Below are 12232 nucleotides of genomic sequence, written 5' to 3'. Positions count from 1 at the left end.
AAGGAAACGCGGCAAAATCACTAACGGCCTGGAAACGGCCCTTTCGGCGTGAAACCCGGGCGAGGCGGTGGGCGCTGTGTTCCATCGAGGAGCTGTGCACTCCCACCAACAAACACTGCTTTTCAATGGGCTGCTTTCCAGTGTAATAGTTTTTTTTTTTTTCCCTGATTTTTCTAATAGGAAAAGAGAAAAAAACATCGCGTCACCTTCTGTAGGGGGAATCTATCACCAGTGAAGGTGTTTTACTGTCCCATCATTTCATGGGATCATCTCTACAAACTACAGGTCATAATGCATCTGTTCTCTCTGAGTGTTACCTCGTTTCTCTGCATTTTTTGGGGCATGGCAACCAGAAATGTCAGTACAAAGAGTACACAAAATAGGCATCCTAGCGTTAAATAATGTGTTCCCTGTTGTTTTCCATTCGCTACATGTTCTAAAAGCACTTTGAATAATGAATGACTGACAAAGACAGTAAAATTATACGTTTCCTTGGAACTCTGATCAATAACACTGAGTCTTGTAATTGGTTAAAATGAACTTCACTGCCGTAAGCATACATGAAGGCTGATTCAGAACTCACCTGTCTTGTCCCGCATCTTTCATGCTGACACTGAGATTCTTCTTCTGTATTTTCTGCCACTAGCCCATGCAGATGGTGTCATCTCAGATATTTACATTTAGTGATTTTTACCATTCATCTAGTGTAAAAAAGCAGTCCTTTGTACGATGTGACAGAGGGGTTTAAATTATTTCAAGACCAGTATTGTATCATCTCAGTAAACGCCAGGAGAGACTTGTTATACGTGCATTAAACCAACACAGTATTTCATACACGACTCTCATATTTACTTTCTCAGTTGACTGTAATTGACTATTCGGGTGGATGTCACAAAAAATAGTATCGCAGTAATAGAACAAGTGAAATATTGCTCATCGTGGGAAGCAGTGATTCATGAAAATACCAACTGCTCACCTCCCTCTTCAGTGGACAGTCATTTGTCTGCCTGCTTGCCAGCTTCTTGGCTATATGTGGTCTCCTAAAAGGTATGTTGTGAATATTGATTATAGAATAAACTCTCAGCTATTTAAATGAAAAATGCAACAAGCAGGAGCACTCAACCTATTCTCTCAGCACTCTATAGTTCATTTTTTCTCTATGATGATTAAAAAGGAGGACATCGTTCTAGCAAAGATGTGTATGACTACTGAACACACGCCAGCTTGCACATACGTACACGGCTTTGCACGACCACAGGTGCAGTTGCAACTCAGGAACGAGCTGGATCTTCGGTGTGCTTAGTAGGCAGGTTAAGATCCTTGAACCTCACGTATTTGCAGTGCTCCACAGCTGCCTCCGAGAAACCTGTGATGCAGAAAGGCGTATGGGGAGAATAAACACGCTGTGAGGACCGGGGGAGGCATACAGAGAGCAGTAACAAAAGCCGTAAGAGCAGTAGGAAAGGAAATAAGGCTGTGAGCTGGCCATGTCTCGGAGCACATCTGCGTTCCCGCAGAGCCGCAGGGTCAGGAATGGCACAGAGAGGGCTGAGCCTCACCCCGGCGGCCTGTCCCGGGCCCCGCTGCGCGGACAGTAGCTCCTGAACCTCCACGCAGCTCACAGCCACGCTTCTTCAGGTAAGATTAACGCAGGAGGCGGGAGCGGCGGAGCAGCCCCGGGACCCCTGCTGTAAGCCCCCGCGGCGACCCGTGGCCGCGAAGGTGCCTTGCCCAGGCCCCTCACCCCCTCCCCGACCCACGGGACCCCTCCTTCTTCCCTCAGGCCCACCCAAGTGCCGGTGACCCCCTGACACCCCCGCCCCGGGCCGTCCCTCCGGGCACCGGGACCCCGCGGCCCGCCCGCACCGCGCTGCCCTCACGGAGCCCGCGCCCCGCTCCGCGCGGGGCCCCGCCGCCGCCGCTAGAGGGCGCGCTGGCGGCGTGGCCTGGAAGCCGGGGGGGGGGTGGGAAGAGGCGCGGCCGCCCTCCGCGTCGCCCGCCGTCATTGGTGGAACCGCCGCGTCACTCACCGGTCGCCCTGGCAGCGGGGCCCGCCCCCCCCGCCCCTCCTCCCGCAGCGCCGCGCCGCGCAGCGCCGCTTGGGCCGGGCCGGGCCAGGAGCGGAGCGGGGCCGGGCCGGGCCGAGCGGGCCGCGACCAGCCGCCTCCGCCGCGCCGTCCCCGCCGCCGGGACATGGAGGGCGTGCGGCCCGGCGGGGGTCCCCCCGCGGGCGGGCCGGGTTCAGGCTCGGGGACCGGGTCCGGTTCCTTTCCGTCGCTGTTCCCGCCGGGGCTGCACGGTATCTACGGCGAGTGCCGCCGCCTCTACCCCGACCAGCCCAACCCGCTCCAGGTCACCGCCATCCTCAAGTACTGGTGAGGCGGCCGGGGCTGCGGCCTGGAGGGGACCGGGGGCCTTGTGTGGGGCTGGGGGGGGGGGAAGCAATGGGGCCGGGGGCCTTGTGTGGGGCTGGGGGGGGTTGGGAGGAGCTGTGGAGCAAGGGGAGAGTGGTGGGGTTGGGGGAGGCTTGGGGGGGGGCAGCAGTGGGGCTGGGGATGGTGTGTGGGGTGAGGCAGTGGGTCTGGGGAGGGTTGCAGTAAGGGGAGAGGGACTGGGGGTTGTATGTAGAATTCGGGGTGAGGTGCAAGAGGTTTGGGGATGTGCAGTGGGGCTGGGGGAGGAGGCGTTGGGGATGCAGTTGGGTGTCTGGGAGGTGTATTTTGGGGGATTCCTGGGGAGGATGCGCTGGGAACAGGAGGAAAAGTCTAGGGAGGGATACACTGAAGACAGGAGGATGTATTGGGTTGTCTGGGGTGATTGGAGCTTCCCTGAATGAGGGGCGGCTGATGAGGGCCTTGTCTGGGGCAGGTCATGGGAAAGGGACTGTGTGTTACTCAGTAGAGTGGCTCCCACGGAGGATGGGGGGCTGGAGTTTCCCCTCCTGGACAGGAGACGGGAGCTCTGCCTTCTGGTCTGAAGCTTGGGGTTCGAATACAGCCAGCACTGACCAGAGTGAAGCTGCCTTCCAGCCCCCAAGCCGGATGCGTGCTGTGCGTGTACCTGTGAAGCCCACGGGACAAGCCAGCTTCTCTTGCCCTTGTGTAGCCATGTGTTATCGCAGCCTGAGAATCTGCTGCTTACCATCTCTGCTGACACAGTGTCTGACACCAGTAACAGCAGTTGTTTATGTGGGAGAGTGGCATGAAGGAAGTACTTGGGTGTTTAGCTATTGAGATAAATGTCTAGCATCTAGCCCTGTGCAAAGAAGAGATAATTTTGCTTTTTACTATTACTCTGCTGCTCAGCCCCCTCTTCTGGGCCTAAGGAACACGATCAGGTCGAGTGTTTGCTGGACCTGACGTTGACCAGTCCCTACTCCAGCACCTGGAAAAAGTTTAGTAAATGTTCAACTTCTTTATTTACAGTTCATTTTAACCTCTATGTCTCTATCTGATTGAGTCCTGAACAACAGCAGAATAACATATCCTCCCTGTGTTCTGCTCTGACAGCCAAGCTATTGCTGTGGTCTTTCAAAGAAGTGATGTTTTTTATGTGGTTCTAGCAGGACATATGTCTGTTAACTCTTACTGCTTAGGGGTTTTGTACTTAAACTGACACAGTGGACTGAGATAAGATGTTGCAAATCTGCTACCTCAAAATACAGTTTCTTAATGATCTGTGTGGGTCAGTACTGTGGTGGTTAGATCAGTCTTTTTTATACCTATTTCTAATCTTAGATATTCAAGCTTGATGAGTTTCCAATCACCTTGATTTAGGAGTCGGCATGTCTTTTCTGTCAACAACTCAAAACAATACTGACTAGAGTGATGTAGGATTTGGGTGGGATGGAGGGAGATTTAGGTCTATAATGAAGAATGGCAGAGACCCTTGTTTGGGAAGAAACCTTGTTTCTTGTTTGCTTAAGGGGTTGAATGGGCTTCATTGCAATTGGAGCTCAAACACTAGAAAAACTGCTATTGGCAGTAATGGTCAGCTGCAAGTAAGAAGTAATGTGAAGGCCTGTTTATCCCGGTATTTTCCACTTAGCAGTTCTGACTGTCAGTTCAGCCAGCAGTGAGAGCTGAGAGCTTCACTTGTAGAAATCAGAGGTGAGCTTCATACTGCTATCCTGTGCAGGAAATTCTTGTGTGAGGTTGAGCCTATGTGTACGCTACAGGTGCCTGCTCTCCCTTTGATGGTGAAGTTGGCAAAACTTGGAGGTTAGTCTTGTTGACGCCTGTTAGAATGACTTCTGCTGTTGTTCACTCTCCGCTAGTCTGTCCTCCTCTGTCTGGGCTGCTAGCTATTCGTTGGTTTAGATTAGAAGAGGAAATTGCTGAACAAAGTTCTCAGCCTTAGGAGAAATATTGTAACATTAATCAGATTTTAATTATACGTATCAGTTTCCCTATGGTTAACAGCGATTTTTTTTTTTTTTTTTTTTTCTGTTCAGGGAGCTGAAGTTATATTATTCAGCTTGCACGGCACAGCAGATCCTTACTTCGTAATGTTGGAGAATCTGCAGAACCGCATACCTATTAAATTAAGGGGTTTAGCTGCATGGATTATTTAATGGAACTAGTCTTTTTTTAAATGCTATTTGCATATCTTGGGAGAGAGTTTGTGATTGCAATCAGAACTTCTTGGAAGAGTTCCTGGCTGTATTTATAAAGGCCATGTGCTCAGAAGGAGTTTCTGATATCCAGTATCCACTTTTATTTTTAAAACATGGTTGAGTACCTCTAAGTGAAATATTTTGATGCATAGAATTCATGCTGGTGAAAAACCAAATTTGTACTTTCCTTTTGATAGGTTTTGAAATAAGCAGAATTCAGGCTGGACTCTTGGTTTTTCATCAGCTGTCTTGAATTTAGACCATGTACTCAAAAATGAGCAAGCTGACCTGTGGTCTGCAGCTGCTTGGGGATCACTGGCTACTTCTGAAGGGTTGTCAAAAGAGATAGCTGTGAAAAGCAGTCCTGTTGTCAGCTGCTGAGCAGTAACTACAAACAATTCACTTTTCAGGGTGAATGGATTGGGAATTTTCCAATTTCTTTCCTATTGTGGAGCTGTTTCCTCTTTGCCCACTTTGGGTTTCTCCTTCCACAGAAACTTCAGAGCGCTCTTAACCTCAGTTAAAAGAAGACTCTTGGTGCAGATGCAAATACCAGGTTTCCCCCGAGGCTGCCCTTCTTGCTCCTGAATGAGCTTCATGAATGGAAAATGTAACAAATTTGTACTGTACCTCTGGCTTTGAAGTTGGGCTCTTCTTAATAAAATCCTCCAACGCTTCCAGCTCTTTGTGTGATCGCGTGTACTGATGTGTAGATTGTGATACAAGGTTGAACCCTGCAACAGCAGCTGTGGGCGGGAGGATGTACCACAGCAGGCATTAGCGGCACTCGACTAGTCAGCAAAGCAGTGAAACATGCCACTGAAACTGGATAAATATCTGTGCTGACTAGCTTTTTCTGAGCGCTATTGCCATGGGTACATTACTAGCTGTGCTCCGGGTAGGTGGTTTAAAGCTAGTGCTGGATGCTCCTGCAGTTGCAGCAGGTTGAGGATAAGTATGTGGCTTGGATGTGTATTTTTCAAAATTCAGCTAGTCACTGCTGCAGGGTTTTTGTCTGACTCTTCCAAACCTACCAAATTTCTCAGGGAGTAATGATGGTCTGTCTGGATTGCTGTGCAGAATGTAAATTGGTGAGTTGCTAACTCCGGCTGGGTGTGCCATGGGCAGGACAGAGCTCAGCCTCCCTGAGCTGGCTGGTGCCACATCGCTGAAGGTGCCTCCCGGGTTGTGTGGTGCTGCGGGTCCCCGGAGAGGCTTGGCCTTTGGCGAGAAGTGTGGGGCTAATGGCAGGAGCGAGGGAGAGGTATCTGGATCACCTGGTGCACTCTAGGGAGGACTTGCTTGCTGTCTGCATTAGACCTGACAAATGAGTTTGAGTAGCCCTGGGGAAGACCATGCTCATGGAGCAGCCCCTGTCCTGAAAAAGTGCAGCATAAGGGTTTGTCTTGCATGTCGTCAGTGTCAAAGTGTCTGTGTCAGCAGTGTTCCAGCCCAAATCATTTGACATCTAAGGTGTTACTAAACCCAGTTTGGAAGCAGGTTTTGTGTGTGTGGGAGATGCTTGTTGCTTAGCAGGTGAAGGTGTTTTCCCTTCATTGCAAATCCTACACATCTACTCTGACCACTTGCTGATCTCTTTCACTGGTTTGCTGGTCAGTGTATCGACCCCCCTTGCTCTGGAGTCTTCCCAGTCAGGTAATGTGTGGCTGCTGCTGTTCACTGCCATTCCTCCAGGGTGAGTGACTATCCTGGATGGAATTGCTTCCACCTGGCTGCTTCCATTGTGGATCTGGGAGTTACTGCTGTGGGGAGCCTGAGCTCTGGCTGGGGTGTTGGTGCCACACTCTGAACATGGCCACCTGAATGGGGATCTCAGCCTCCGGTGTGACCTGGTGACAGTGAGGGGGGAACAGGAGGAGATGGGGTATGTCAGAGGGGGCTTCATATTTTTCTGAGTGTTTCAAGCTATTGTTAGACTTTGAGAAGAGTTTTTCCCAGGCTGCCACTGAGGATCAAACTCTGCTCCAGCCCAGGGTCTAACACGCATTCCCTGTGCTTGCTCACCAGTTTGCCTTTTACGCCATAAAGATTCCGCTTGTAATACGAGAAGGCTGCATAACTCTGACTTAGTCCTTGCCAGTGGATGTCAGTGCCATTACTGGGGGTGGGATGTTCACCCTCTCTGTCCTGTCCTGATATGCTGGGCTGTATCCTTGACTGACCTGCTGGGAAGCTGGAGCTGGCTTGGAGCCACTGTGGTGGCCTTATGTGACTTAAGAGGAGGGAAGCTGTCCTAGGGAAAGTCATTCATGTTAGATAACCCTGCTTTGCTTTTTTTTTTTCTGCAGCAGTAGGAGGGAGGCAGCACAGCACACTTGTGAAGAGTCCACAGGCCTAATGGGCAGCAGGAGGTGGGCAGAGGATTTCAAATACTGTATTGCTGTCACTAGAAATCCATGTAGAATATGTAGACGCCTTCTGAAAGCAACAGGAAGCCTGCTCTCCTGTTGCCCTTCCTGGCACCACCTTTTCTGCAGGTGATAAACTTGGGGAGTCTCCGTGTGCATTAACTCTCCTCAGAGCTCACCCTGGAAATCACCTTCTTACAGGTGCCTTGCAAGTCAGCTCAACCAGGTGCTGGCTGGCCTCTTGCCAGACCGATGAGCTACCAGCAAGGGCTGGATCCATCTGTCCAGCCAGGGTGACTACTTTTCTGGAGAATTAATCTCCTGTGGAGATGCCCAGGTGCTGCAGCTCTGTAGTGAGGCCAGTGCAGAATTGCGAATTGACTTTTTAGCACCTCTGTTATGCCAGCTACCCCATCTCTGAAAAAACCTGTCTTCTCAAGGGTCTCTGCTAAATGAACTTGAAGAAATCACTGCACTCTGTGAATGTGATCTAGGAGTAATTGTACAAGCTCAGGGTTAAACCTCTTCTGCACTGATTGCACGTTTTCTGAAGCCACTGGGTGTAACTCCAGCTTTAGTATCATCAGCCTGGTTACTCTCATGCCTGAGGATTGACATGCTTATCAGCTTTTCCTTAGTGCTGCTAGATGGGACCCTGAAAAGGGTGCTGGCCTTAAATGGGATAATTGCAATTAAGCTTTGCTGTTTGATCATCCCAGAGCTTCCTTGAAAAGGCAAGGTACAGATCTCCACATGGGAAGCACAAACACTTCCAGGAGGCAAACAGCAGTGGTAGTGCAGGGTGCTATAGGAGGCTGATGAGCGAGCAGGCTAGATGCCAAGAAATTATTTCTTGCCAAGCCTGCCAGTGTTTGATATAAGGCAGTGGTACTTTATTCAGAGAACAAAACTGAGGTGCTCAGATGCTTTTGTGCAGCATTTGTGGCATGCATAATGATGATACACAAACCCTCAGTGCCAGTGAGGGAAGCACAGGCATGCCCTGCAACCTGCAGGTGACAGTCAGGGTCTGAACAGACAATGCAGGTGAGGGGAATTGATGTGAAATAAGTGGATTAAATGAAGGGGGTCGTCTTAGTTTGGATTTTCTTATTTGAAGCATTTGAGAGTATTTTACTTGAAGAAAAAGTGAATTGGAGGCAGAAAACCTGCTCAGGAGAGCAGCCTTTGGCCTCTTCAGGGATCTGTTTGGTAGAATACCACAAAGTAAAGCCCTGGAGGGAAGAGAGGCTCAAGAAAGCTGGTTAATATTCAAGGATCGCTTCTTCCAAGGTCAAGAGTGATGCATCCCAATAAAGAGAAAGTCAGGTAGGAACACCAGGAGGCTGCATGGATGAACAAGGAGCTACTGGACAAGCTTAAGCTCTTCCTTGAAGAGGAAGCCTACAGAGGGTGGAAGCAAGAACAGGTAGCCTGGGTGGGATACAGAGAAACTGTCCAAGAAGCCAGTGATCAGGTTAGGAAAGCTGAATCCCTGATAGAATTAAATCTGGCCAGGGATGTTGAGGGCAACAAGAAGACCTTCTATAGGTACGTCAGTGATAAAAGGAAGACTAGGGAAGATGTGGGCCATCTCCAGAAGAAAACAGAAGACATAGTTACCCAGGACATGGAGAAGACTGAGGTACTTAATTACTTTTTTGCCTCAGTCTTCGCTGGCAAGTGCTCCAGCTACACTGCCCAAGTTGTAGAAGGCAAAGGCAGGGACTGGGAGAATGAAGAACCAACCAGTGTAGGAGAAAATCGGATTTGAGAACCTGAAGGTGCACAAGTCTGGTGGTACGTGATGAGATGCATCTGCGCGTCCAGAGGGAACTGGTGGATGAAGTGGCTGAGCCACTATCCATCATATCTGAGAAGTTGTGGCAGTCTGGTGGAGTTCCCACTGACTGGAAAAGGGGAAATGTAGCCCCCATTTTTAAAAGGGTAAAAAAGGAAGACCTGGGGACCTACAGGACAGACAGTCTTGCCTCTGTGCCTGGCAAGATCATGGAGCAGGTCCTATTGGAAACTATGCTAGGGCATATGGAAGATAAGTGATTGGTGACAGCCAACATGGATTCACTTAAGGGCAAATATTGCCTGGCAAATTTGGTGACCTTTTACAACGGGGTTACAGTGTTGTTGGATAAGGGAAGAGCAACTAACATCATCTACCTAGACTTGTGCAAAGCATTTGACACTGTCTCACACAACATCTTTGTCTCTAAACTGCAGAGACATGGATGTGATGGATGGACCACTCAGTGGATAAGGAATTGGCTGGATGGTTGCACTCAAATTGTTGCAGTCAACAGTTCAATATCCAAGTGGAGACCATCAATGAGCGGTGTTCCTCAGGGGTCGGTATTGGGGCAAGTGCTGTTTGACATCTTTGTTGGTGACATGGACAGTGGGATTGAGCACACCCTCAGCAGGTTCGCTGACAACACCCAGCTGTGTGGTGCAGTGACACACTGGAGGGAAGGGATGCCATCCGGAGGGGCCTGGGCAGGCTGGAGGGGTGGGCCCGTGCAAACTGTATGAAGTTCAACAAAGCCAAGTGCAATGTCCTGCTCATGGCTTGGGGCAATCCCAAGCACAGATACAGGTGGGTGATGAGTGGATTGAGAGCAGCTCTGCAGAGAATGACTTGGGTGTATTAGTGGATTGAAAACTGATTATGAGCCAGTGATGTGCACTCACAGCCCAGAAAGCCAACCCTATCCCAGGCTGCATCAAGAGAAGTGTGGCCAGCAGGTCGAGGGAGGTGATTCTTTTCCTCTACTCTGTTCTTGTGAGACCACACCTGCAATGCTCTGTCCAGCTCTGATGCCCCCCAGCTTAAGTATGTGGACCAGCTCAAGCGGGTCCAGAGGAGGCCACAAAGATGATCAGAGGGCTGGAGCACCTCCCTTATGAGGACAGGTTGGGAGAGTTAGGGTTGTTCAGCCTGGAGAAGAGAAGGCTTCAAGGAGACCTTATAGCAGCCCAACCCAAACCTTTCTATGGTTCTATGAAACAAAATAACAGCTGCTCATGCTATTCTGTAAATGCTTGTGGTAGGTGGTTTGATGTCTTGTCTCTTCTTGCTTGCTTCTGCATGTGTGTTTTATGATTGATAAGGCGAGCAGAACAGTCTAGCATGTCCTTCCTTCAGTGGGGAGGTGGCCTGCCTCTGCGTGGGCAGACGTGACGGCGATCAGCAGGAGGAGCGTGCTGTGCTCTCTGCTGGCACACCAGCCACGTTTTCCTTGTGCCTTGTAACGGGAAGGGTGGCTGCAGGTTTTGGTGGTTGCTGCTTAATGTAGTCTAGCTGTGCTGCATTGACTTTTAAGTAATGTTCTTTTAAGGAGCCCATCCTAATGTTGAAGCAGAGGGTGCAGTGATGCTTTTGACTCATTCTTGATTAATGCAGCTAGTGTATTTTACAAGTTCTGGTACCAGTTTTTTTGAATCTGTTTTTCTCCTCCACTGTTTTACCTGCATGTCTGTTCAGAAGGATGGATTACTTTCCTCAAAACTTAGCTATTTCAATTTCTGCTTTGAGGAATAGCATTGGTGGTGTTTTTTTAATTGAGGTATGTGTCTCTGGACTGAACTAAGAACTTGCAGTACAGATACAGCTATTTCTCTTTTACTATTACAATTTTCCAATTTTCATTGTGTTTTATGGAAGCTTTAATACGGTTTTCCAGAGATTTTTATGCTTTAAGGTTAAAAACATTGTAGTATGTTACACACATGCGCTTTGCCTTCCTGTGCTTGAAGCTTTCTGGACTTAACCCAACCTTTCTCCTCAATTATTTATTTTTTTTCAGAGATAACTTGAACATGCTAACTTCATTTTTGTCACTAGCTATGTTTTAAAGCAGGTCTTTGTACAGCCCTTGTAGCACATGTGCTGACTTCCCATCTGTCTTGGATAAACTTAACTTACCTAAGAATCGTTCTGGTTTTAATGTAGGTTGGGAGGACCTGACCCTCTGGACTACGTTAGCATGTACAGGAACCTGGGAAACCCAGCGCTGAATGTTCCTGAGCACTGGCACTACGTCAGCTTTGGGTTAAGTGACTTGTATGGGGACAACAGAGTACATGAGTAAGTGTCATTTAAGTTCTGTTTCTGCATGTTGTGTTTTTTATTGCATTTTGGGGGAGCATAGGTAAAACCCTGTCCTGCTGTTCTTATTTGAACAGCTGATTTTCTGCTGAGAATACCCTAGCCCTGGTCTTGCATGGGGAGTGACGTATGCCTGTTCTTGAATATAGAAGAATTGCCTTGTTCCCCTCTGCAGGCTTTGAATGCAGTATATTTCCTCTTCAGTGTTGAGTGATCTTTTTAAAATTAAATTCTTTTTACATTTCTTTTAGCTGGTTGGGAATTTTTTTTTTAAACTGAATGTCTTGTTGTGTTTTTCACTCTTGGTAGTCTGCTATGATCATATGCTTAAATCCTGACCCCTCCCTGTGCATGTTAAATGCCTTCCTCTGGAAAACTGCTGTAAGGGCATTTTTCCTATTGCTGGCACAGCAGTGTTACTGTCAGTGGACTGCCACCCCGGTGGCTGCTGTACAAAGTGCCAATTTGTGTAACAGGAGCATAAAATTCTAATTGTTTGACTGTCTTTTCTCCAGTAATTAAATTATTATCTTAGCTAGTTGGTATGGATGGTCTTTAGCAGGCATTTTGTATTAAACCAGGCAAGCAGCATGATCTAACCTATTCTTGTCTTTCTTTTACTGACCTTGCTCCTTAACTCCAGTTAAAATGAGTAGCAGTAGCCAAGCTGTCATGGGGCTGTGAACATGGCCTTTTAACCAGCCAGAAACGGCAGAAGGTTTCTGCTATTGCTGTTTAGTGAAACTGTCTTTGCACTGTTTCATAGTTGCAGGGTAAATGTCCTTGATGAATGGTGGAGCAAAGGCCCCTGTTTGTTCACCCAAGCTTTCATTGTTTTGTTTGTATTGATTAAGATTCAGCCACCACTTTTTTTCACCCAGGTGCTGCTCTTGCAACAGAGGCAGTCAGGCAGTTTCTTTAACCTTACCCATGTCCTCAAGGCAGTTTCTCTTGTTTTTTTTTTTTTTTTTTTCTCATGTTTGTGACTACAGAACTGTTTCTCAGAAAAGTCTCCTAAGACTGGAGTTTATACAGGACCCTAGTGTCACAGAAATCTGCCTGGGACATTTAACCAACACATCTACTAACAACATACCCCAGTCATTAGTTGATTGGGCAAAGGAA

The 12232-nt window shown here is 48.5% G+C and overlaps 1 protein-coding gene across 3 annotated transcripts in view; it reads left to right on the top strand.

Annotated features, from left to right (window-relative positions):
- The first annotated feature begins 1571 nt into the window (after positions 1-1571).
- Positions 1572-12232, top strand: part of SUFU (SUFU negative regulator of hedgehog signaling) — a 102110-nt gene continuing 91449 nt past the window's right edge. For 2 of the 3 annotated variants that reach the window (XM_042789002.1, XM_042788995.1), the window contains exons 1-2: positions 2100-2375; positions 10952-11086. In XM_042789002.1, coding sequence (XP_042644936.1) covers positions 2194-2375; positions 10952-11086 — 317 coding nt within the window. In that variant the 5' untranslated portion in view covers positions 2100-2193. Of the gene's footprint in view, positions 1639-2099; positions 2376-10951; positions 11087-12232 lie in introns of those variants that run through there. The other variant, XM_042789006.1, reaches the window with a different exon arrangement.

The sequence above is a fragment of the Tyto alba genome, unplaced genomic scaffold (genome assembly GCF_018691265.1).
Source record: "Tyto alba isolate M040663 unplaced genomic scaffold, T.alba_DEE_v4.0 Super-Scaffold_1, whole genome shotgun sequence".
NCBI classification, from domain to species: domain Eukaryota; kingdom Metazoa; phylum Chordata; class Aves; order Strigiformes; family Tytonidae; genus Tyto; species Tyto alba.
The sequence above is the reverse complement of the archived record's forward strand: the minus strand, read 5'-3'. Positions and strand labels throughout refer to the sequence as shown.